At 38.5% G+C, this 25011-nt stretch overlaps 1 protein-coding gene across 1 annotated transcript in view; it reads right to left on the bottom strand.

The window, feature by feature from the left end:
• The window catches only part of GPC5 (glypican 5), a 1402048-nt gene that overhangs the window by 1117801 nt on the left and 259236 nt on the right, over positions 1–25011 (bottom strand). The window contains exon 3 of the mRNA XM_042928851.1: positions 10373–11067. Within this exon, the coding sequence (XP_042784785.1) occupies positions 10373–11067 (695 nt within the window). The remainder of the gene's footprint in view (positions 1–10372; positions 11068–25011) is intronic.

Here is a 25011-nt window from a genome sequence, read left to right as displayed (position 1 = left end):
ATTGATATCTAACTTTACAGAGAATAGTATGGCCTTTATAGTGAGAAAAACAGTAAGTAAAAAAGAAAAACTTACTTATACCTAGTGATGACTCAGGTGGTTTATCCTATTAAACTATCAAAACAGTACAGGGTAATATTTTGCCTACTTTTAATTTTTTGGATATATTTTTTAGACACACTACTTTATTGAGGGGAATTATAACTACATAGTGTTTGGCAATATGGGAGAATCCAGTTACAATCCTTCTCTATCCACTTGGATGGTAAAGGTTTCCTACCCCTAGATCAAACCTGGAGGTCACCTTGACAATCACAGGGCCTTGCCCGGTGTGGTACCCAGTATCACATCGACTGCTGATTGATGGAGTAAGGTAAGATCTTCTTCAAATCAGACTGTCCATATCATACAGACAGAGACAGCTCAAAGGTCATTGAAGAATTTAGGACATAGCTTAACACTGACCCTCTTATACCCACCATGCACCAGATCGGGCTTTCTATTTCTATCCCTGTTTTCATTTGCCTTGGTAGTTTTACAACAGTTGCAGTAGTAATTGCAACAGTGTCTCATCTGCTTATTCTAGTCTCCAAATGAACACAAAGAGTGCCTGAAAATAGAAGAAGGAAGCCAGAAGCTTCAGTTTTTAAAGTGGGAGGTTCTACCTTTCTCAAATGACAGCTGTTGAAGAGTCAGACGTCAGCCTCCAGCCATCCTGGTCCATGCAGGCCCTAAGGGCACAGTCCCAGGAGAAAAATGGGAGAGGAGCAAAACATCCCATGGTTAGATTGAACATTCCTGAGATGGAAGACTTTGAAAAGTCCTCTTATTTTTTCCTTAGTTGTTAAATGTGAAAATGGAAAAGTGAGTAGAGACCCTACCCAGAGCCTCTCCTAATACATCTCACATGCTTCCCCACACACATTCAAGGCCACCTAGAAACATTCCAAGGGGAGCCCTGAGAGACTCTTTTCTGATCATCAGCTGGATTAGGTCTTCAAAGACACAAAATGAAAAGTTTATAGAAGTGGCCATGGGGACATGCAACCCTCCACTGTGCAGCCTCCCAAATAAGAATAATTACAGATATGGAGAGACATTTCCCTGCTTAGTTCTTGGGGCAGCCAGGGAAGGTCTCAGATGCCCAGAGCTGCTAAGCAATTGCCCCAGCCTACAGACCATAGTCTATACCACCAGGGCCATGTGATATGACCATTGTCTTTGTGGGTTAAGATGTGGCAAAGTGTGGTAGACACTTGTTTGTCCCTTCCACCACCTCCATTGAGGTCTGCCCTGGGTTTTAGGCACTCAAGAGATTCTGGGCAGAACTCTCAATTCAGGGCTGTGTGCTATGTTGTGGCCACAGAGTCATGGCAACCTGAGGTGTGCCACTAGTGGCCTTTGGGTCCACAGAAGTTCCACTGATGGCCACAGTGCTCGGTGCAATGTTGATCCTGGAGGCTCCAGGCCCAGCAGTGGGGGTTGTGCCAGGTGCAGCAGCCCAGGGAACACTGTGACGCGTGGTGGTTGTTACAGTCAGGATGGGGGTTTTCATGGTTAAAACTTGTTGTTATGGGGTGCCTGCGTGGTTCAGTTGGTTAAGCGACCGACTTCGTCTCAGGTCGTGATCTCATGGTTTGTGAGTTCAAGCCCTGCATCGGGCTCGCTGCTGTCAGCGTGGAGCCCACTTCAGATCCTCTGCCCTCCTCTCTCTCTGCCCCTCCCCTGCTTGTGCTCTCTGTCTCAAAAATAAATAAACTTAAAAAAAAAACCTTTTGTTTTTATGCAAGGTGAAACAAAGTACTGGCCACTGGAATGTCTGTCCCTCTGGAGTAAAAATATCAAGTTGAGAATATTTGTCACTTTGTAAAAGAGTTTGAAGACCTTAAATCAACTATTTTGGAAGCAAACTTTAAAACTTTCTATAGGACATAGTAAACATGAAGACCACGAATAAAGAGCTAGGAAGCTACCATTCTTTACTTGAACTTAAACCAGGTACTTCTAGGAAGCATTGGGAAAGAGAAAAATATAAATGGTTATAAGTTCAGATGATGGTTGACATTATAAGCAAGACTAACTCCTTCGAAGGAGCATCAAAGCTAACTCAGCAAAGTGGCAACCAAATCAGCCTTCACAATCCAGCCAAAGAATGGAAAAAAGCTTCAGACAGCACTAACAAAACCTTTGGAGGTAAATTCTAGTCTTCGGAAAAGCGTAAAATTGCTTTCATGCGAATCTCAAAAACAGAAGCAGAGAGTGGGGAAATTTACTAAAGAGAAAAAATAATATAAAAGTCTGCCCATGGAGTGAGTCCTTAATAATAAAGAGAGTCAGATCAAGCCTCTAGGTGAACAGTTGGCTAGAGATGAGCAATTGGGCTGCTGTTCTTGAGGAAGACAGCATGGATTGTGCAATCATGAAATTGGATATAATGGACACATCAGAAAATGGAGACTTTTTAATTGGTGAGGCCAAAGGATTGTTGATTTACGGGGACTGAGTTTAGTACCAGTTTACAAACTCTTGAGGAACATAAGTGTACACAAAATTAACTGCAGAGGCTAAGATAATCCATGCACTTAAAAACCATTTGAAAAATTTCCAACCAAGAAAAGCTTTGCTATAGTCAGAAAACACTCAGAAAGGGGGAGGCAAAAATTCCTGCAGAAATATCATTGGGGCACCTGGGTGGCTCAGTTGGTTGAGCGTCCAAGTCAGCTCAGATCACGATCTCATGGCTCGTAGTTCGAGCCCCGGTGACCGCTCAGAGCCTGGAGCCTGCTTGGAATTCTGTGTCTCCCTCTCTCTCTGCCCCTCCCCTGCTTGTGCTCTCTCGCTCTCTCTCGCTCTCTCTCTCTCTCAAGAATAAATAAAAACATTAAAAAATTTTAAAAAATATCATATACTTCTTGAACTTAATCAATAAAAGGAAGTAAAGTTTTATACAGTGTCCAATTTAGAGAGAATTTATTCCATTTGAGGTGGAGGAGAATTATTCCAAACCACCCAAAAACATCAGTGATGCATATGAACAGTTACACACTTCAAAATTCAATCCAAAATGCTTCAGAACATTTTTTTAAAAATCACTGGGTATTATTAAAACCCTCGTATTTCCAGGAGACAAAAGCTCATGTTATTGATATAAAAGCCCTGTTCGCTCAGAGAAACATCAATAACTTAACAAAGCAAATGCACACATGACACAAAAACTGAATGAGGAAGAAATTAAAGGTTTGGAAACCTGCCCTTCCATTACTTGTTTTCCAGAAAAAGTGCGTTTGGCAGAGGCCTGAGGCCACAGGCAGGAATCTTCCAGATGCCAGATCCCTGAAGGAGGAGCATGTGACTGGGACGGTGAGAAAATGAAAAGATCCATGCCCAGTATCCACCACCAATACCCCCAAGCTTCCTCCCATCTGGCTAACTCCATCTTGAGGCAGCAAGTTCTCCAGAAGAGCCAGACAGAGCTGTGTAATTAAAATAGTGATCCTAACAGGAAAGCCTATAAAGAATTGAATAAAACAGGAATGAATAGTCTGGAAAGAAGATGTCAGGAAAACAGGCAAACAATAATAATAATAATAATAGCCTTCAAATATCTGAAATTTAAGACGGCCAAGACTTAGTCCCTATCTTCAGAACATTACAATCTATGGTACCATGAATTTTCAAACACCTAGAACTATCCACAAGCATGATGCACCACTGTTCCAGGAGATCTTTGTCCAGATTTCCCTTTATAGGCCTTCAGATCTTCACAAGACATTTAATAATTATTCCTCTCTTAGGAAATTAGGTAGAAGTAAACCATCATGGTTAACAGTACTTATTCACAAGAAAATCAGACTATAATATTTCTCACAAAGATAAAAGCACAAATTAATCATGCAACACTGGATGCAATACCAAAGCCTTAGGAAATATTTATCTTTAAATTATACAAGCTTGTTGTCTAATGTATTTCTTAAAAATATTTAGGCTTACCTCATATGAGGTACCTGGGTCATGATTGACCCTCACCACTGGAAATCATTTCAAACTCCAGAAACATTATCAAAGGGCCAAACTGGACCTCCCCTCCCCCCATGATCCACAAGTGCAGGGGGCAAATCTCCAAAAGATAAAGGATTCAGATCTAATCAAGCATGTGAAGAAAATTCTTACCAGCAGAGGCCAACCATGTTATAGAACTATCTCTATATACTATAGCATGTATTTGAGTAGAAAATCACTGGATAATAGAACCTTCGGCTTACCTCTCTGGCCAAAAAACGTTTGCCTCTTTCCACATCTGAAAAGAACTCAATGGGCCTAGTACTGGGAGGAGAACCTACTAATTACGGCTACATACTACTGCCACCATTCAGTCACAGCAACCTCCCTATCACTACCTAGCATGCAGAATTAAGCAGGTAAAATGTTCTGAAGTGATCTTTGCATATGATGATGACTTGGATTGGATGGCCTCTCGTGATCTCATGAAATCTTTCTTTCCTTCTTTATTAGCTTATAGGTTTTTCTACTTCCGGTTGGCCCACTATGATTGGATTTTTTTCTGAGATGTCTTTTACCCTAGAAACTTGTATCTTTCCCCTTCAATTATTACTAATTTAATTCTTACGCCTTTCCATTTTCTCATGTGGAACTTCGGTTTTACTTCTCAGAAGAATGAGTCCATTTGAATAACATACTAATCCCAAGTTAAACACTATCTCTCTACATAAGTTAAATAAAAATTAGGCAAAGGTTAAAATGGTATCTTTAAATATATTATGGATGTACTTTCAATGACTACCCATAAAATGTGTCCATAGGTGGTTGATTTATAACCTTGAGTCACAGTCTTTTATTCTGTGGCAGTCAAATGCAAAAATACACATGAATGAAAGCTCATAAAAAAAAAAAAGTTTGCCTCAGAGATAACACCATCTTGGGGAACGTTGGAGGTGGTCATTGAGAGGACATGACTGTAGGCTGACATGTGAGCTGGACCCAGACATTTGGAGCATCCTAACCCTCTCCCCTGTCCTTGGAATGTACATTTTCTCCATTATCCCCACACTAGGAACCATATCAAGGATGCATCCTTGAGAGAGTGATGTGTTGCCTCAACCATACTTGCCTTACAATCTCTATTATACAAAATCATATAACAGTGATTTTTAGGAAACTGTATAAAAAAGAACAAAATTAGTGCCTTACCAGAAATAATGCAGGCTACTATTTTAATTTGCCTTTCAATTCATGTGAAAGAATATCATTGAGATACCTAAAAACATATGATTAATTTATTATGCTTTAATTCTACAGATGCAGATAAATGTGAATGTGTATAGAGGAAGTGATGAGGTATTAGTTATCTCAATAACATACTTTAATTAGAGTGCACTAGTGTGTACAATTCACCTTAAACTCAATTTTGATAGGTATTAAAATTGAATTGAATAGCTATTCTAAAGTAATTTGAATGCAACCAGCTGAATCTCTACTAATAGTGCATAGGTAAGAGATGTGAAAAACTGATTATCTATTTAAAAATACAAATTAGGACTTTTACTGTTGGAAATTATGTTTCTAAACCCTTACAGACTTAAAAAAAAAAAAAGCTTTTTGTGGTAGTAATTCCTAAGATGGCAACGTAGGAGGCTCTTGAATTTCCCTTCTCCCGCAGATGCACCAAATGTACAACTACCCATAGAGAAATTTCCTCTGAAAGAATTCCAGAAACTAGCTGAGCACATTGGGTGAGTGAGAAAATACCTACACTGAAACAGGAAAGGCTGAGACACACACTTATCATAAATCCCACCTTCAGCAAAGCGCCATACAATCCAGAGAGAAACCCCAACTCCCAGCTGTGAAAACAAAGCATACCAAAATTTATGAGATCCAGCAAAAGCAGTGCTAGCTAGTAAGTTTATAGTGATAAGTACCTATATTAAGGGCAGTGGGGTGGGAGGGGGAGTCATAAATAAACAACCTCATTTTACACCTCAAGAAACTAGAGGGAAAAGAGAATAAACTAAGCCTAAAGTTACCAGAAGAAATAACAAAGATCAAAGCAGAAATAAATGAAATGGAAAGCAAACAAACAATAGAAAATATCAATGATGTTAAGAGCTGACTTTTGAAAAGATAAAAAAATGTACAAATCTTTAGCTAGACTAAGAAAAAAATATAGACTCAAATAAATAAAATTATAAGTCAAAGAGGAGACATTACAACTGACACCATAGAAATACTAAGGGTCATAGAGACGGCTATGAACAATTATATGCAAACAAACAGGATAACCTAAAATAAACAGGTAAATTCCTAGAAACATAGAACCTATCAAAACTAAATTGTGAAAAAAATAGAAAATCTGAACAGACCAGTATTAAGTAAGGAGACTGAATCGGTAATTTAAAAATTAAGAAAGAAAAACAAAAAGCCCAGGACTAAATGTTTTCACTGATGAATTCTATCAAATATTTAAATAAAAATGTGATTTTGTCATTTATATGTCAATAAAGTTAAAAAAAAAAAACTATTTCGTTTCTAAAATTGTATAGAATCAATGTGCAGTTGAGTTTCTTAGTAATATTTGCTCCATTCAGAAGATGTTGAACCACTGAAATTAACACAGGTTCTGGGTTCTTTTAATAAGTTAAAATATTAAGTTATATTAATAAATAATATGCTATGTGTAATTAATAGCAAAAAATAAAGTGTTATTTTATAAAATAAACAAATGATTTCCTCACAAGAAATCATTTGATCATTAAATGATTTCTGAACATTAGGAATGATTATGAAATGATTTTTATATATTATTAATTAATATCAATTAACTAATATTAAAAGCACATTATAGTGTTGTATAAAGTTTTATGAAAATTCAGTTTTTTTCCTCATTCAAGGAAAATCTTTACAATTATTTGCTTACATTAAATGACAATTTATAATATTTTTTTCAACTCTATTCCCCATTAGGAAAGGTATGTTTGCTTTAGAAGCATTTAAAACACCACAGAAATCAACAAAGCATTCATAAATAATAATTATTTATTATGATAAATAATTAGTAGTGATTATAGTAGTGGTAATAATTAGTAGGATTTAAACATTTAACATGTATAAGACACTAATCGAAGTGTGAAAGCTCATTTTATGGTGAGAACTCTATGATGTACGTATTATTGCCCCATTTCACCACAGAGGAGACTAAGGAAAGGAGAGATTAAATAATCAAATGCCCAAACTCATAGCCAGTAAGTGGCAGAGCACCTGTGAAATCCAGTCTGACAGTAGAGCCAGCACTTTTAATATCTACACTTTGCTGGCTCTCTGTTAATGCTTTATTAAATTAAGTATTGTCTTAATCCCCAGAATAATTATAAAATGAAAATACCCTATTGTAAATTAAATTTTGTTTCCCTAACGGCTTATTAAACAGGAGAGACTCATGATTTTCCTCAGGAAACTGGTAACATTTTTTTTCCAGTTGAAATTCATCCAACAGAAATATGATACAGCTGATACCTCTATGGATTTCTTAAAGTGAAAATATGTATTTATTGAGGACTAGACTTGGAAGTCCTAGATCTCAGAGATTGCTTTGGGAATGTGAGAAAGTCATTATTTGCTGGCTCTCCAGTAATTTATTTTGAATTTGTTAAATTCATTGATGTGTGAACTGGTTATCGAAGCTTGATAAACAGCTTATAAATCACTTTGAAGTTGGCAGAAATAAATATTAATGAGTCAATTTTCAAGGAATTTAAAGTCAGTAGTATCTCCTTTTTCTGTTGCCATAAGTTAAAAAAGAGAATCTCAGTTGTTTTATTTAGAAAAGGATCTAACAACTTATTAGTAATGATTGATGTTTCTCAAGATAGTCCTAGGACTACTGATTATATCAAATCAAACGATTTGCCTAAAAGAAAAGAATGCTCTTTAGAAATTCACCACAGAGTTTCATATGACAAAAGTTTTGTTTAAAACTTCTTTATAAAACACAAGTACAATGATGATTCTCACTCTTTGAGATTCTAAAGTAATCTGCTTCCCCGAGGTTGGCTCAAGGCTGGACTTAGAATAAGCAAAGAAAAAAAGCAAGCATTTCGGGTACTGGTGTCTACCAATGTCAGAGCCTTACTGACATTTTCCCACTTGAACCATTTCTACCTTCTCCACACAGGACAAAACAGAATCAAAGGGTTTTAGTAGCTGTCCCAGGCCACATGACCAGTGAATAGCAAAGTCAGGACTTAAAAACAGGTTTATCGAAGTATGAGCCTGTGTTAGTTTAGTGTTTGAAATAGGAAAAATAGATAATTTTCTATGTGATAGATTTTAAGGATACAGAAAGGCCCTCCAGTTTTCAAAACAGATAGTAAAAGGAATCTTAGAAACCTAATTACTTATGTATATTAGAAAACTCTGGCCCTTTGAGATTACATGGCATGCCCTCAAATTAATATCAAATCTGGACTTGATTTCAGAGCTCTTGTGCCTGTTTTCCCTTCTGGAGATACTCAATATCATAATACTAATATTTGTTTCCTGGATCTAAAGGTTTATTTCCCATAATTATGAAATACTTGAAACCTTAAAAGTCTCACTTTGAGTTGGTTTATTATATCCCTTCCAAAAGTTCTAGTACTTATCTGATCTCCAGAAAGGGACAGATTGAAGAAAGATCTGGACCAGTGCATATGGTTGGGAAACTTGTTCACTATATAAAAACATCCAGCTGAATAAATCAGGAAGCAGGAGTTGAAGTCCAGCTCGCTTTCTACCCGCCAAGCCATACAATGGTGTGGCATCCACCTAAAGAGGGCACCATGTCTAATCTGCAAAAGGGGACCTTACAGGCTCACACAGGCCCTGCAAAGAAAGGGGGAGTTACGTGATTGGGCACAAAGTTAAGAAGAAAGGGGGAGGAGGTGATTGGGCACAGAGATTTTCAGATCCAATGTCTATCAGAAATTGATTAAGAAAACCAACTTCCAAGGCTAATGATTAGGATGTTTATTAACTTGATAAATTAGTGTCACAATGGGGAGAGGTCTTCTTTCAGCACTGAGGAGTATAATTTTGTTTCAGGAGAAATGATTTAGGATAAACATCAGCAACATGTCCTACTTCACTGTATGGGATATGAGAATGTTACTAAGGAGCCTGTGAATATGTAAGAAAATGGCTCTACAGAAGGTGGGAAAAATAGAAAACTCTTGTGTCCTTTTTACTTGATGATTTTATTTCAAAAACTTCCTAAAATCTTCTTGGAATAAAACACCATGATGTTGCATATACCACATTTTCAAAAATCATTACACCATCACTGTGACAGATTCTGAAGAGTCTATGAAGAAACACTTCTGAACGTTAAGCTGTCAAGTTTTCATTTAATGAAAATATAATTGGCATGTCTATTTTAGTGTTGAAAACCTTTGAAATGCTAACAATTACTACCCATTTTTTTTTAGTAAAAGGCACCATTCTAGGTAGTTTGCATACATATTGCCTATCTTCCCAAAAAAGAATGCTCTAAAAGTTATGTGTTACTATTCTCTTTTTATCAATGAGGAAACAGGCTCAAAGAGTCTAAGGCATCTGAGAATTACTGGCAGAATGCAGATTCAAATCCATGTGGGTCCCCATTTTAAACCTGAGTCCTCTCTACCTCACTGAACTAATCCTATGAGAAGGCTTCTACTTAGAGAGAAAGGGGAAAGTAGCTAACCAATATTTTACTGTAAGATATAAAAAATATATATATTTTGAGAAAGAGAGAGAGAAAGAAAGAACAAAAGAGGAGGGGCAGAGAGAGAGAGGGAGAGAGAGAATCCCAAGCAGGCTCTGTACTGTCAGCACAGAGCCCAGTGCAAGGCTTGAAACCATGAACTGGAGATCATGACCTGAGCTGAAATGAAGAGTTTAACAATCAACTGAGCCACCCAGGTGCCCCAATACAAAATGAATCTTGAATCAAATATGGAAACCCACACAATTTCCTACTATTTCCTAATGTATTAACTCATTAAGTTGCCATAACTAAAAAAAAATTAATGTTTATTTTTGAGAGAGACAGAGACAGAATGTGAATGGGTTGGGGCAGAGAGAGAGGGAGGCACAGAATCCAAAGCAGGCTCCAGGCTCCGAGCTGTCAGCACAGAGCCTGACATGGGGCTCGAACTCACAAGCTGTGAGATCATGACCTGAGCCAAAGTCAGACGCTCACTGACTGAGCCACCCAGGCGCCCCAAGTTGCCATAATTTTAAAGTACATAATAATGTGCTTATAGTCACTTAATTTTATGTATATGGTCAACCCTCGAGTTCTAAGAAATCAGTCAGGGAGTGTGGAGTGGCTGCTTACCTGCTCCGATAACTTTTGTGCATCGAGGTGAGCCTGCATCACGGCATCATTAACAAGCAAGTGGAAGTTCAGGAGCACATGTTCAATGTCGTATGTTCCATGCATGGCATCCGACAGCTCTCCCAATGACCGGATGTAGGCATGCCAGTGTGGATTCAGCTCTGCCATGTGTGCCAAGCAGCCTCTCATGACGTTGAGGCAGTACCCCATGCAAGGCTTGCTGAGAGTCAGGCCCTGGCAGTGAGGGCAGTACTGCATCCTCAGGACGGCTCTGCTGCACTCTCTGGAGAAGTGTAAATGGTCTGTGGTATTGATGACTTCAATGCCCAGATTCAGTGCCTGCAGAAATGTGCGGCTAGGCAGCAGCGATCTCCCCATCTGCCCCATCACTCTTTGGGGAATATTACCAAAGGGACTAACATCCCGGCGAGCCATCCGGATGCATTCTGAGTATTCCAGGGAACTGTCCGTCACACCAGGGCTAATGAGGTGATTGTAGACCAGAGGGAAAAGACCGTCAAAGAATCTGTTTACAAATTCTTCAGGATGAACATCTGCGCCAAACAAATAGAGCCCCACATCAGTGAAGAACTCCTGAACTGAAGCTGTAGCCTCTAAGGCCATATTTCTGTAGCTGTTGCAGAAGAAGATACTGGTGTAATTCTCTGCTTGTCTGATGAGATTTTCGAGGGTTTCTGTAACAAGAGCAGAGGTAAAACATGGAAAGGCTTAGTATCCACGCTGAAACTGTCCATCCGTCTGCTCCAGACAGTAGCATCCTAACCAACTTAAGGACCCAAATGGGAAAATGCTCAGCCTACTGAACCCAGTTTAGTGCTCCAAGGATAAAGGTTGGTCAGCAGTGGGCATCACACACACCATGCAAGTTTTATGAGATGTATTTCCTAAAGTCAAATGTATAGAAATCAAAAAGTGTTGAAATCAAAAAGAAGTTACGATATGGTGGTTTCCCACTTACTTTATTTCATGGTCATCCACCACCCACCAATGGCAGAAGAAAAGTGTCGATGAGAAGATTATTTCCAACCATGGGTTCATTGTTTATAAAAGACTGACGGTAGATGCTTGATTCACCACCTACTGTACTTCTACGCTTTTTCAATTTTTTTTTTCCAGAATGAAAGCTAGTAGATTATACACTAGTTACTGCATTAGAATTCCTACCAGGTTCAAATGAAAAAGAAAGCAAAATATTTCATGATTAAACAATGCCCTAACTGGCAAACCTTGTTAAGTAGTAGGCGAGTCATGAGTTCTATTAGTTGACGAAAATAATCGTGTGACCATCTTCTGAACACCGTTTTGTTGTTCTCATCATCTGATCTCCAAAGACTTAACTGTGGGACATTTTATTTTCTCACTTAAGTAACTGACGCTCCCAAATCAATTTCTCCACAGAAATAGAGAATAATTTATCTACAAATTAAGGAAGGTTGTAGTAATCGGTAAGCAAGAGTTATATTTCAAAATGATAGCTTTAGGCAGCAGTTGAACACCTTGGCTATTCTAGTAATTACATTTTATAATTAGCCTAATTATAATAAATAATGATGCTGGACTATCAATACATAATTAATTGTAAAATACATCAATAAAATTATCTCCCATAACCCCAATCTCATCGTTATTTTTAATTAGGTTGTAAAAGACCACACAATGATTCAGTAATCAGACCATTGAATATATTATAAAAGGAGATGGAACGACAGTAGAATGAAAATGAAATAATAAAAAGCAGAAGTGCAGTGAGAGCCACTAATGAAGTGGAACTGTGTCATGAATATGCCATCATTTCCTAAAAACAAATAAACAACAACGAACCAAACCAAACACCTTTACGAAAAGCACCGAGAGGTAAAATACAGCCCCATGTATTCTGATTCTGTTCTGAGACCAATTAATGTTGGGTCTCAAACTTTAGTGGGATATATCAAGATGCCTGCTACGGACTGAATGTTTGTTCACCCCTCCCCCAAATTAATATGTTGAAATCTAATCTCCAACGTGGATGACATTTGGAAGTGAGGCTTTCAGGAGGTGATTAGGTTCATGAATCGTGAAGCCCTCATGAATGGGATTGGTGCCTCTATAAAAGAGACTCCAGAGAGCTCCTTTGCTCCTTCTGCTATGTGAGGACACAGAAGATGACCATCCACGAACCAGGAAGTAGGTTCTCACCAGACAATGAATCTGCCAGCACTATGATCTGGGACTTCCTAGTCTCCAAAACTACGAGAAATAAATGTTTGTGGTTTATAAGGCACCCAGTCTATGGTATTCTGTGACAGCAGCCTGAACTAAAATAAAACAGCATGTGCCCTACCATGAAAGGCAGCAGTTTTTAAAGGTGGCTGTCACTCTGTTGCAACATAAAGGATTACAGACCTTAGTCTGTAAAGGAGAAGGTCTCCTGTGTTACCATGGCATCCCCGGTGCTCTCTAGAATGTAGGCTGCATACTATGTATTCAACAAAAAGGTGAGCAATTGAAGGCTTCAAGTGAGATTAGCTGCTTTACCAAGTGAGATCGCCTGATCACCTAGGCTGGGTGAGGAAAATACAGATTGCCAGGTCTCTGCACTAGGGTTTACAACCCAGTAGGTCCGTTTGGGTTTGGGAATCTCCCTTTAACAAGCAGCCCCCATGATTCTGTCAACCTAACCAGTTTTGGAAAAACTGCCCTCACAGATAATCTATAAAATGTTTGCTCTGCTTTGATAGAGTGGTTCAGCAAGCATTCCATCGAAACAGTCTCACCCCACAGCTGCGATGTCAGCCACTGCACTCTGCTTTCACAGACCCTCAAGAGTGCGTGTGGAAAGTGAGTTAAACCTGTGGCTGAAATAAAATAAAACTGCTAAGCTTATATTTTTCTCAATAATATAGGCTCACATCTCTCAGCAAATTATGTGTGGCCAAAAATTATGAGGTAGATTGAAAATGAATTTATTTGCCAATAATGGTTAAATAGCAATGTTTGCCATTTTTTAAAGATAAGTGTAAATTTAAAGAGACCAAAACCACAGGCATGATTACATACTTTCCACCAGTTTTTCTCAGGTGCATGCTATAGACCTGTTTGTGCAGCTGATACTTGCCACACAATTCTCAGTGCAATAAAGGTTGAAAGCTACCCCAGGAAATACAAATGTTCCATCTGATTTCTGCCAACTCTAAGTGGTGTACAAACACACAATTTTTTAAAGTAAAAAATAAAAGGTTTCTTTAAAAATTTGAGCCCCAGTAATCTATAACTTACTATGATTCAGGGGTATATGAAATTTGTCTTTGCAGCTGCTATAACAAATAGGTTTTGCAAATTAATTTATTCTGTGAAAACAATATTAAAAATAATATATTTAATATTTACAGTTTCTTTTTTTATTTTATTTCAGAATAGTTTTTCTCTGATCTGGATTTTTATTTTTTTATTTTTTGTAATTTTTTTAATGTTTATTTATTCTTGAGAGAGAGACAGACAGACTGCGAGTGGGGGACAGGTAGAGAGAGAGGGAGACACAAAATCCAAAGCAGGCTCCAGACTCTGACCTGACAGCACAGAGCCCAATGTGGGGCTCGAGCTCATGAATCATGAGATCATGACCTGGGCCAAAGTCAGAGGTTTAATTGACTGAGCCAACCAGGCACCCCTGATCTAGATTTTTAAAACAAAATATAATGGAATGTATTAAAATGTTAGGAATCCTATCATGGTAACATTTTAAAACTTTATGTTGTAAAAATTAAAATTTTAGTTTTCATAACTACGTATTGTTTTTGCTGATCTTTGAATAAGAGAAGACATGTGCTCAAATATCAACATTCTGATTATTTCCTGAATATCTAAACACAAAATAGCTTTTTTAAATGAACTTATTCTGTAATATTTTTTAAATGTTTTATTTATTTTTGAGACAGAGAGAGAGCATGAGCAGGGAAGGGGCAGAGAGAGAGGGAGACACAGAATCTGAGGCAGGCTCCAGGCTCTGAGCTGTCAGCACAGAGCCCGATGCAGGGCTCAAACTCACGGACTGTGAGATCATGACCTGAGCCAAAGTCGGACGCTCAACCGACTGAGCCACCCAGGCACCCCTGTAATATTTTTTTGGTATGCTACTAACTCATCACGATTAAAGATTTTACTTTCAATCTGTGTTAAATCTCATATTGACACATTCCAGTTAGCTGAACCCTAAACATGTGTTAGTATTTTTTTTAAGTTTATTTATTTATTTTGAGAAAGAGAGAGCCAGCGGGGGGGTGGGGGTGGGGGGTGGGCAGAGAGACCGAGAAAGAGAAAACCCCAAAGAGACCCTGCACTGGCAGTGCAGAGCCCAAAGCACGGCTCTATCCGAAGAACCATGAGACTGTGATCCGAGCCAAGATCAAGAGTTTGATGCTTAACTGACTGAGCCACCCAGGTGTCCCCATATGTTAGTATTTTTCAATGTATACATTTGTGATCCTAAATATTTTTTAAATCCAATCAATGATGAAAATGTAAACAATTGTTCTGTATACATTTGAATTAGGGATAAACATACTTTTGTGAGTTTTTTATCCTAATATAAAATGTTAATATATAAACAATTATATCAGAAACTGAATAATCTAGAAGCCAATCCACTGGATGACTGTGTTAATCTTTTTTTTAAAAAGTTGGTAAAATCAGAAGTTGAATTTATGAAAATTAGTTGTTTGTATTAACTCTGAATTTACAAACCCATCACTTTGTTGTCTTACTGTGTTTATCATAGAGTTGAGTGTTTCCATTTTATGGAATCGGTATTATGATTTTAACAAGAATTTAAACTTGTCAAAAGAATTGTCAAATAACCCAAATATTTTGTGGTTCTGCAAAATAATAATCCACATATAAAATCGGTGTTTACAAATCCAAGGGAGGTTAGGTGCTAAATAATTCATCATCTCTACTTCATTATTAAAGGGAAACTATACAGTTCCTTTCATTACAAAGTTTTAATAAGTAAAACATAGCCCTCACCTAAACTATACAAATAACAGTTTTCTTTTGATATGCCAAAAATTATAACACATGTTGAAAATAATTAAACATTTGCTAGGCCTTCCTTAAGGAATTTAGGAAACAGACTAGAAAAAAAAAATCTTTTTGTTGCTTTTCATTGAGAATTTCAATAAGCTCTTCCTCTCAGTGGTATCACATCAAGTCTACCAAGGCATAAAACTTCCAGCTTTCCTTTCCATGCCTAAGTGTGGTAGGTTCAATAAGAAAATGCAATCTAATTAGTGATTGAATAAAAAATGTAATTTCTCCCGGCTTTATGAGAGAATTAATTTATGCATCATCTCATTAAGTAGAAAGTGAAGTTGGAATACATGAAGTTTATGTGAATCCACTTCAATTTTCAACATTAACATTCTGTGAAAATTTAATAACAAAACACCTATGAGAAGAAACTTACATCAACTTTCTTCAGCCCACATACCCTTTAGAGACATTTTATAGTACATACAAATGATTACTAACACTTAAACCAAGGGTTTAAACTTAAATACAACTAGTGGAGATAAAACAAGGTGATATCGATTTAAAATTAAACTTGACAAATTGCAAAATCAGTGAAGACTTATATGCAGGTAGATTTTTACAATGGAAGAAACAATATTTATAGGGCTTTTATTGCTTTAATGATAAAGAGGATTTCAAAATGTAATGATCGCGAAATTACTGTTATACTAACCTCCCCTGCATGACATGAACAGACATTTTATGACCCTTTTCATATTTTTATTATTTTATTTTTGATACATGAACATTTTAAGATACAAAGTCTGAAGTGTCTATTACAATTTAAGACCCCAGATATTCTCAAACATAGCAATGAAATAGATGAAGAAAGATTAAATCATATCAACTGTGGATAATCAGACGATTTTACAATATGTACCTGGGTCAAAGAGAAATTCTCAGAGCAAATTTACATATTTGTGCATTACAGTTCTCAAGTCACAAGTTTTGTTACTATCATAGATAATTCCTTACTACCCTGAAACTTCAGAGGTAGTCTGTGCCAAAAACTATCTTTTCCTCTGAAATGAATTGTAGGTATATGAGTAGATAGGTAGTGATCATTTTAAGAGCAATTTCTCAACCAGTTTTTATCACATACACATTACAATGAACTGTAACTCCTTCTGCCTTTTTTTTTAACAAAATGCCTTCCAATAATTTTAATATGGTCTTACCAATTTCTCCAGTCTGGAATTGTTTATACTGAATTCATCCCTTTGATATTTGCATATTTCCTCCACTTTTCCATAAAATAAAATGTGTAATAAAAGCTTTCTACAATATTAATTTAATGACATTTTTAAATGTTATGCGGTATGATTTATAATATCATTCTTCAGAAATTAGTCAGCTATACAAATAAATAGTAAATAGAATATTGATCTGTATCACCAAAAATTAACATATCAGTAATTAATCTGGTTTCCTCAGACAAGCACTGCATGGAAAAATGCTTTCTCAACTTTTCTCCCTCATTTCCCTCCCCACTAATTTGGTTATCATGGTGCTTCACATTTATTACTAGTATCATTTTAAAATCATTTATGTTTGAAAATCAATTTATGATTTTAGCAAGAATTTAAGCTCAATTAAACACTTTACGTAACAGTTAAAATCAATGTCAAACAACTCACTGTAGATTGTTTCATAAGTTGTTATAGGATGAAGACTTTAAGTCAAATCTAATAATCTTTGAAACAAACCCAGAAACATAGTCTACAAATACAGGATTGTTGTATAAAACTGTAATACTCGGTCATTTGGCACATTAAAAAAATGTTTTAGTAAATTGGTTTGGGCAAATTCATTTTCTCTGGATTGGCCATTTGAGATAAGGTGAGTAGGAAAGCCTCCAATGAGGAACACTTGAGTAGACGCCTCAGTGATGTAAATAAACCAGCCATGAGCAGATGGGGTGTGGTTAGCGGGTTCACAGGAACTAGAATGCAACGACCTGAGGTGTGAAGAAGCTTGTTGACTGGCAAAAAGGAGGAAAGTCAATGTGATTGTAGACCAGTGAGTGAGAGAAGGGATGAAAGGTCAGAGAAATCAGAACAGCCTCACAGACCATTGTAAAGGATTTGGATTTTATTGTGGAATGAGAAACTACTGGGGAATATAAAACATGAAGAGCATGATGTGGTTTGTATGTTAAAGGATCACAGTGGCTGCTGTGTGGAGAATGGACTGTTGGGACAAGGACAAGAGAGAAAACAGGAGTCCAGTTAATAAGCTATGGTAGACATTGGTGGACTGGGCTGTGATGGTAGTGAAATAATTTACAAAAAGTGATCACACTGGCCACATGTATTAAATTATATCCAAAGGGTCTTGCTGTTGTATGGAGGGAGGTGCAGAGAAAATGGGTAAATGTAGGATCGCTGATACATACCTCTGATGCCTCAGCCTCAGCTGCTGAATCCACACAGGTGCCATTTACTGAGATAGGCAAGTCTATGGAGGCACCATATTTGTGTGTGGTGGGAGCTGGAAATTAAAAGTTGCATTTTGGGGGCGCCTGGGTGGCGCAGTCGGTTAAGCGTCCGACTTCAGCCAGGTCACGATCTCGCGGTCCGTGAGTTCGAGCCCCGCGTCAGGCTCTGGGCTGATGGCTCGGAGCCTGGAGCCTGTTTCCGATTCTGTGTCTCCCTCTCTCTCTGCCCCTCCCCCGTTCATGCTCTGTCTCTCTCTGTCCCAAAAATAAATAAAAAAAAAAAACGTTGAAAAAAAAATAAAAATAAAAAAAAAAAATAAAAGTTGCATTTTGGACACGTTAAGATTCAAATGCCAATTAGAAGTCCAAATAAACTTTTATCAGTACAGAGTTAGATAAACTAATTTCTGTCTCAGGAGTAAAGTTGAGCTTGGTGATATAGACTGGAGATTGATGGGCATGGGGAATAAAACCATGGTACTGGATGAAATAACCTAAAGCAAAAAGATAGGAAAAGAGTGCAGAGATGCAGGAAAGTAAGAGGAGCCAGCAAGAAGAATGAGAATAAAAAAACCAGTGAAATAAAAGGAAAATCAGAAAAGTGGAGTGTGCCAGAAACCAAGAGAAGAAAATGATTCAAGTAGAAGGAATTAATCTATCACGTCAAATGCTATTAAGAGATCAACAGAGATGATGAATAACAACTGACCATGGGAACTAACAAGAGAGAGGCTCTTACTGACCTTGACAAGAGCTGCCTCAGCAGAAGGAGAGCAAAAAGGAGAAAAGGAATTGAGGCAATATATAGATAACTGTCTTGAAAATGCTTGCTATAATGGAAGTAGAGAACCAAGGCAGGCACAGGACGGAAACAAGAGGTCAAAGCTATTTGTTTTATGAGGAGGGAGAATTTACTGGATGTTCATATGCTGACAGGAGCCATTTGATCAACAAATAAATATTTCAATGACTGAGCAGGGGGATAGGAATTGTTGGAGGTAATTCTTTGAATAAGCAAAAGAATCTAATGTAGGGCACATGTGGATACAAGAACACTGGCTAGACAGTGGATGTTAAACCTGCCAAGGATGATAACAAGAGAAGTGAAGAGAAAGTGAGTGTGCCAGGCAATAAAATCTTGAGTTGATAAGGGAAGATAACCAAAAGTTTGATGAATGACAGTCTGGAATACTAGTGTGTAGTGAGTCTTCTGGCAGGCATGTCCAAGGGGCTTTTCTTGAGGAGAAGGGAGCAACAATGTGGATCAAGGAGCACACTTCCCCCAACCACAGAAGATGCTTTTAGTAGTTTCCTATTACTGTTGAAGCAAATCACCACAAAGTTAGTGGCTTGAAACAGTTGAAATCTATTCTCTCACTGTGACAGATGCCAAAATCAGAACCATCAGGCTGAAACGATGACAGGCCAGGCTGAGTTCCCTCCAAAAGCTCTAGGAGAGAATCTATTCCTTCCCTCTTCCAGCTTCTTATGGCTCCTATAATTTTTTGGCTTGTGGGTGTGTAAATCCAATCAATCTCTGCCTCGTAGTCACACTGTCTTTTGTATGTGTGTGGCAAATCTCTCTCTGTCTCCCTCTTTTAAGGATACATATGGGAGATTGCTTAGAGCAAGATGGCTGTGTAGGAGGACACTGGGCTCACCGCGTCCTGCTGACCACTTAGACTCTCCCCACATCTGCCTAAATAACCCAGAAAACTGCCAGAAGACTAGCAGAACGGACTCTCTGGAGCCAAGCGTAGACGAGAGGCCTACGGAAAAGGGTAGGAAGGGCGGAGAGGTGGTGCGCACTACACGGACTGGCGGGAGGGAGCCGGGGCGGTGGAGGGGCAGCCAGCCCACCCGGCAAGGCAGAGCCCCTGAGTCTGGCTTGCAAAGCTGAGGAGCTGGACAGAGTGTGTTCTGACAGCCAGCAGGACTTAACATCTGGAATGCTATAAGTCAACAGCTCTGCTCCGAGAGTGGGAGGGCGAGAGAACAACAAGAGGGAGAGTTGTTGAGTCCCAGAGGACAGAGCTCAGCTTGGCGGGGAACAAAGGTGCTCGCCAGCGCCATCTCCCTCGCTCATCCCCCAGCCAAAGTCCCAAAGGGAACCAGTTCCCCTCACGGAACTTGCTTGCACATCGCAAACACCCAACGCTGTGCTTCTGTGGGTCCATCCCACCGACGGGTCTGCCTCCCTCCCAGTGCCACACCCCCCCCCAACCAGACCACCGAAGGCAAAGCAAGCTGAGCCTGCCCCTCCCACCCCTGTGCACCTTGTGGATCCACCCCAGCTAATACACCAGATCCCTTCAGAGCAACACCACAAGCCTGGCAGTGTGCAAGTAGCCCAGACAGAGGCCACACCACTCCACAGTGAGTCCTGCCCCTGGGAGAGGGGAAGATAAGGTACACACCAGGCTGACTGTGGCCCCAGCGGTGGGCTGGGGCAGACATCAGGTCTGACTGTGGCCCCAGCCACCAATGCAAGTTACTCCAGACAGCACAGAGGAAGAGCCCTGCAGTTCCGCACCACTCCAGGGACTATCCAAAATGACCAAACGGAAGAATTCCCCTCAAAAGAAACTCCAGGAAGTAGCAACAACTAACGAACTGATCAAAAACAATTTAAGCAATGTAACAGAAAATGAATTTAATATAATAGTCATAAAATTAATCGCTGGGCTTGAAAAAAGCATAGAGGATAGCAGAGAATCTATTACTACAGAGATCAAGGGACTAAGAAACAGTCAGGAGGAGCTAAAAAATGCTATATATGAGCTGCAAAATAAAATGGAGGTGACCACAGCTCGGACTGAAGAGGCGGAGGAGAGAATAGGTGAATTAGAAGATAAAATTATGGAAAAAGAGGAAGCTGAGAAAAAGAGAGATAAAAAAATCCAGGAGTATGAGGGGAGAATTAGAGAACTAAGTGACACAATTAAACATACTAACATATGCATAATTGGGATTCCAGAGGAGGAAGAGAGAGGGAAAGGTGCTGAAGGCATACTTGAAGAAATCATAGCTGAGAACTTCCCTGATCTGGGGAAGGGAACAGGCATTGAAATCCAATCCTTTAGACGTAACTTGAATCAATCTTCTGCACATTATCATAGTCAAACTGGCAAAATACAAGGATAAAGAGAAAATTCTGAAAGCAGCTAGGGATAAAGATGCTCTAACATATAAAGGGAGACCAATAAGACTAGTGACAGATTTATAAACTGAAACTTGTCAGGCCAGAAAGGAATGGCAGGAAATCTTCTATGTGATGAACAGAAAAAATATGCAGCCAAGAATCCTTTATCCAGCAAGTCTGTCATTTAGAATAGAAGAAGAGATAAAGGTCTTCCAAAACAAACAAAAACTGAAGGAATTCATCACCACTAAACTAGCCCTACAAGAGATCCTAAGGGGGATCCTGTGAGACATCACTACAAGCATGAAACCTACAGACATCACAATGACTCTAAACCCATATCTTTCTATAATAACACCAAATGTAAATGGACTAAATGGTCCAACCAAAAGACATAGGGTATCAGAATGGATAAAAAAATAAGAACCATCTATTTGCTGTCTACAAGAGACTCATTTTACACCTGAGGACACCTTCAGATTGAAAGTGAGGGGATGGAGAACTATCTATCATGCTACTGGAAGTCAAAAGAAAGCTGGAGTAGCCATACTTACATCAGACAAACTAGACTTTAAATTAAAGGCTGTAACAAGAGATGAAGAAGGGCATTATATAATAATTATAGGGTCTATCCATCAGGAAGAGCTAACAATTATAAATGTCTATGCGCCGAATACGGAAGCCCCCAAATAGATAAAACAATTAATCACAAACATAAGCAACCTTATTGATAAGAATGTGGTAATTGCAGGGGACTTTAATACGCCACTGACAACAATGGATAGATCATCTAGACACAAGACCAATAAAGAAACAAGGGCCCTGAATTATACATTGGATCAGATGGACTTGACAGATATATTTAGAACTCTGCATCCCAAAGCAACAGAATATACTTTCTTCTCGAGTGCACATGGAACATTCTCCAAGATATATCACATACTGGGTCACAAAACAGCCCTTCATAAGTATACACGAAATGAAATCATACCATGCATACTTTCAGACCACAATGCTATGAAGCTTGAAATCAACCACAGGAAAAAGTCTGGAAAACCTCCAAAAGCATGGAGGTTAAAGAGCATCCTACTAAAGAATGAATGGGTCAACCAGGCAATTAGAGAAGAAATTAAAAAATATATGGAAACAAATGAAAATGAAAATACAACAATCCAAATGCTTTGGGATGCAGCAAAGGCAGTCCTGAGAAGAAAATACATTGCAGTCCAGGCCTATCTCAAGAAACAAGAAAAATCCTAAATACAAAATCTAACAGCACACCTAAAGGAAATAGAAGCAGAACAGCAAAGACACCCCAAACCCAGAAGAAGAAGAGAAATAATATAGATTAGAGCAGAAATAAACAAAATAGAATCTAAAAACACTGTAGAGCAGGTCAATGAAACCAAGAGTTGATTTTTTGAAAAAATAAACAAAATTGATAAACCTCTTGCCAGGCTTCTCAAAAAGAAAAGGGAGAGGACCCAAATAGATAAAATCATGAATGAAAATGGAATTATTACAACCAATCCCTCAGAAATACAAGCAATTACCAGGGAATACTATGAAAAATTATATGCCAACAAACTGGACAACCTGGAAGCAATGGACAAATTCCAAAACACCCACACGCTCCCAAAACTCAAACAGGAAGAAATAGAAAGCTTGAACAGACCCATAACCAGCGAAGAAATTGAATCAGTTATCAAAAATCTCCCAACAAATAAGAGTCCAGGACCAGATGGCTTCCCAGGGGAATTCTACCAGACATTTAAAGCAGAAATAATACCTATCTTTCTCAAGCTATTCCAAAAAATAGAAAGGGAAGGAAAACTTCCAGACTCATTCTATGAAGCCAGCATTACTTTGATTCCTAAACCAGACAGAGACCCAGTAAAAAAAGAGAACTACAGGCCAATATCCCTGATGAATATGGATGCAAAAATTCTCAACAAGATACTAGCAAATTGAATTCAACAGCATATAAAAAGAATTATTCACCATGATCAAGTGGGATTTATTCCTAGGATGCAGGGCTGGTTCAACATTTGCAAATCAATCAATGTGATACATCACATTAATAAAAGAAAAGATAAGAACCATATGATTCTGTCAATCGATGCAGAAAAAGCATTTGACAAAATTCACCATCCTTTCTTTTTTTTTTTAATTTTTTTTTCAACGTTTTTTATTTATTTTTGGGACAGAGAGAGACAGAGCATGAACGGGGGAGGGGCAGAGAGAGAGGGAGACACAGAATCGGAAACAGGCTCCAGGCTCCGAGCCATCAGCCCAGAGCCTGACGCAGGGCTCGAACTCACAGACCGCGAGATCGTGACCTGGCTGAAGTCGGACGCTTAACCGACTGCGCCACCCAGGCGCCCCCACCATCCTTTCTTAATAAAAGCCCTCGAGAAACTCGGGAAAGAAGGAACATACTTAAACATCATAAAAGCCATTTATGAAAAGCCCACAGCTAATATCATCCTCAATGGGGAAAAACTGAGAGCTTTCCCCTGAGATCAGGAACATGACAGCGATGTCCACTCTCATCGTTGTTGTTTAACATAGTGTTGGAAGTTCTAGCATCAGCAATCAGACAACAAAAGGAAATCAAAGGCATCAAAATTGGCAAAGATGAAGTTAAGCTGTCACTTTTTGCAGATGACATGATGTTATACATGGAAAATCCGACAGACTCTACCAAAAGTCTGCTAGAACTGATACATGAATTCAGCAAAGTCGCAGGATACAAAATTAATGTACAAAAATCAGTTGCATTCTTATACACTAATAATGAAGCAACAGAAAGACAAATAAAGAAACTGATCCCATTCACAATTGCACCAAGAGGCATAAAATACCTAGGAATAAACCTAACCAAAGATGTAAAAGATCTGTATACTGAAAACTATAGAAAGCTTATGAAGGAAATTGAAGAAGATATAAAGAAATGGAAAAACATTCCATGCTCATGGGTTGGAAGAATAAGTATTGTCAAAATGTCAATACTACCCAAAGCTATCTACACATTCAATGCAATCCCAATCAAAATTGCAGCAGCATTCTTCTCGAAACTAGAACAAGCAATCCTAAAATTCATATGGAACCACAAAAGGCCCCAAATAGCCAAAGTAATTTTGAAGAAGACCAAAGCAGGAGGCATCACAATCTCAGACTTTAGCCTCTACTACAAAGCTGTAATCATCAAGACAGCATGGTATTGGCACAAAAACAGACACATAGACCAATGGAATAGAATAGAAACCCCAGAACTAGACCCACAAACGTATGGCCAACTAATCTTTGACAAAGCAGGAAAGAATATCCAATGGAAAAAAGACAGTCTCTTTAACAAATGGTGCTGGGACAACTGGATAGCAACGTGCAGAAGAATGAAACTAGACCACTTTCTTACACTATTCACAAAAACAAACTCAAAATGGATAAAGGACCTGAATGTTAGACATGAAACCATCAAAACACTAGAGGAGAAAGCAGGAAAAGACCTCTTTGACTTCAGTCGCAGCAATTTCTTACTTGACACATCCCCAAGGGCAAGGGAATTAAAAGCAAAAGTGAACTACTGGGACCTCATGAATAAAAAAATGCTCTGCACAGCAAAGGAAACAATCAACAAAACTAAAAGGCAACTGAGGGAATGGGAAAAGATATTTGCAAATGACATATCGGACAAAGGGCCAGTATCCAAAATCTATAAAGAGCTCACCAAACTCCACACCCGAAAAACAAATAACCCAGTGAAGAAATGGGCAGAAAACATGAATAGACACTTCTCTAAAGAAGACATCCGGATGGCCAACAGGCACATGAAAAGATGCTCAACGTCGCTCCTCATCAGGGAAATACAAATCAAAACCACACTCAGACATCACCTCACGCCAGTCAGAGTGGCCAAAATGAACAAATCAGGAGACTATAGATGCTGGAGAGGATGTGGAGAAACGGGAACCCTCTTGCACTGTTGGT

Source organism: Panthera leo, chromosome A1, assembly GCF_018350215.1.
Source record: "Panthera leo isolate Ple1 chromosome A1, P.leo_Ple1_pat1.1, whole genome shotgun sequence".
In the NCBI taxonomy this organism is placed as follows: domain Eukaryota; kingdom Metazoa; phylum Chordata; class Mammalia; order Carnivora; family Felidae; genus Panthera; species Panthera leo.
Note: the sequence above shows the minus strand (reverse complement) of the source record. Positions and strands in the feature narration are given on the sequence as shown.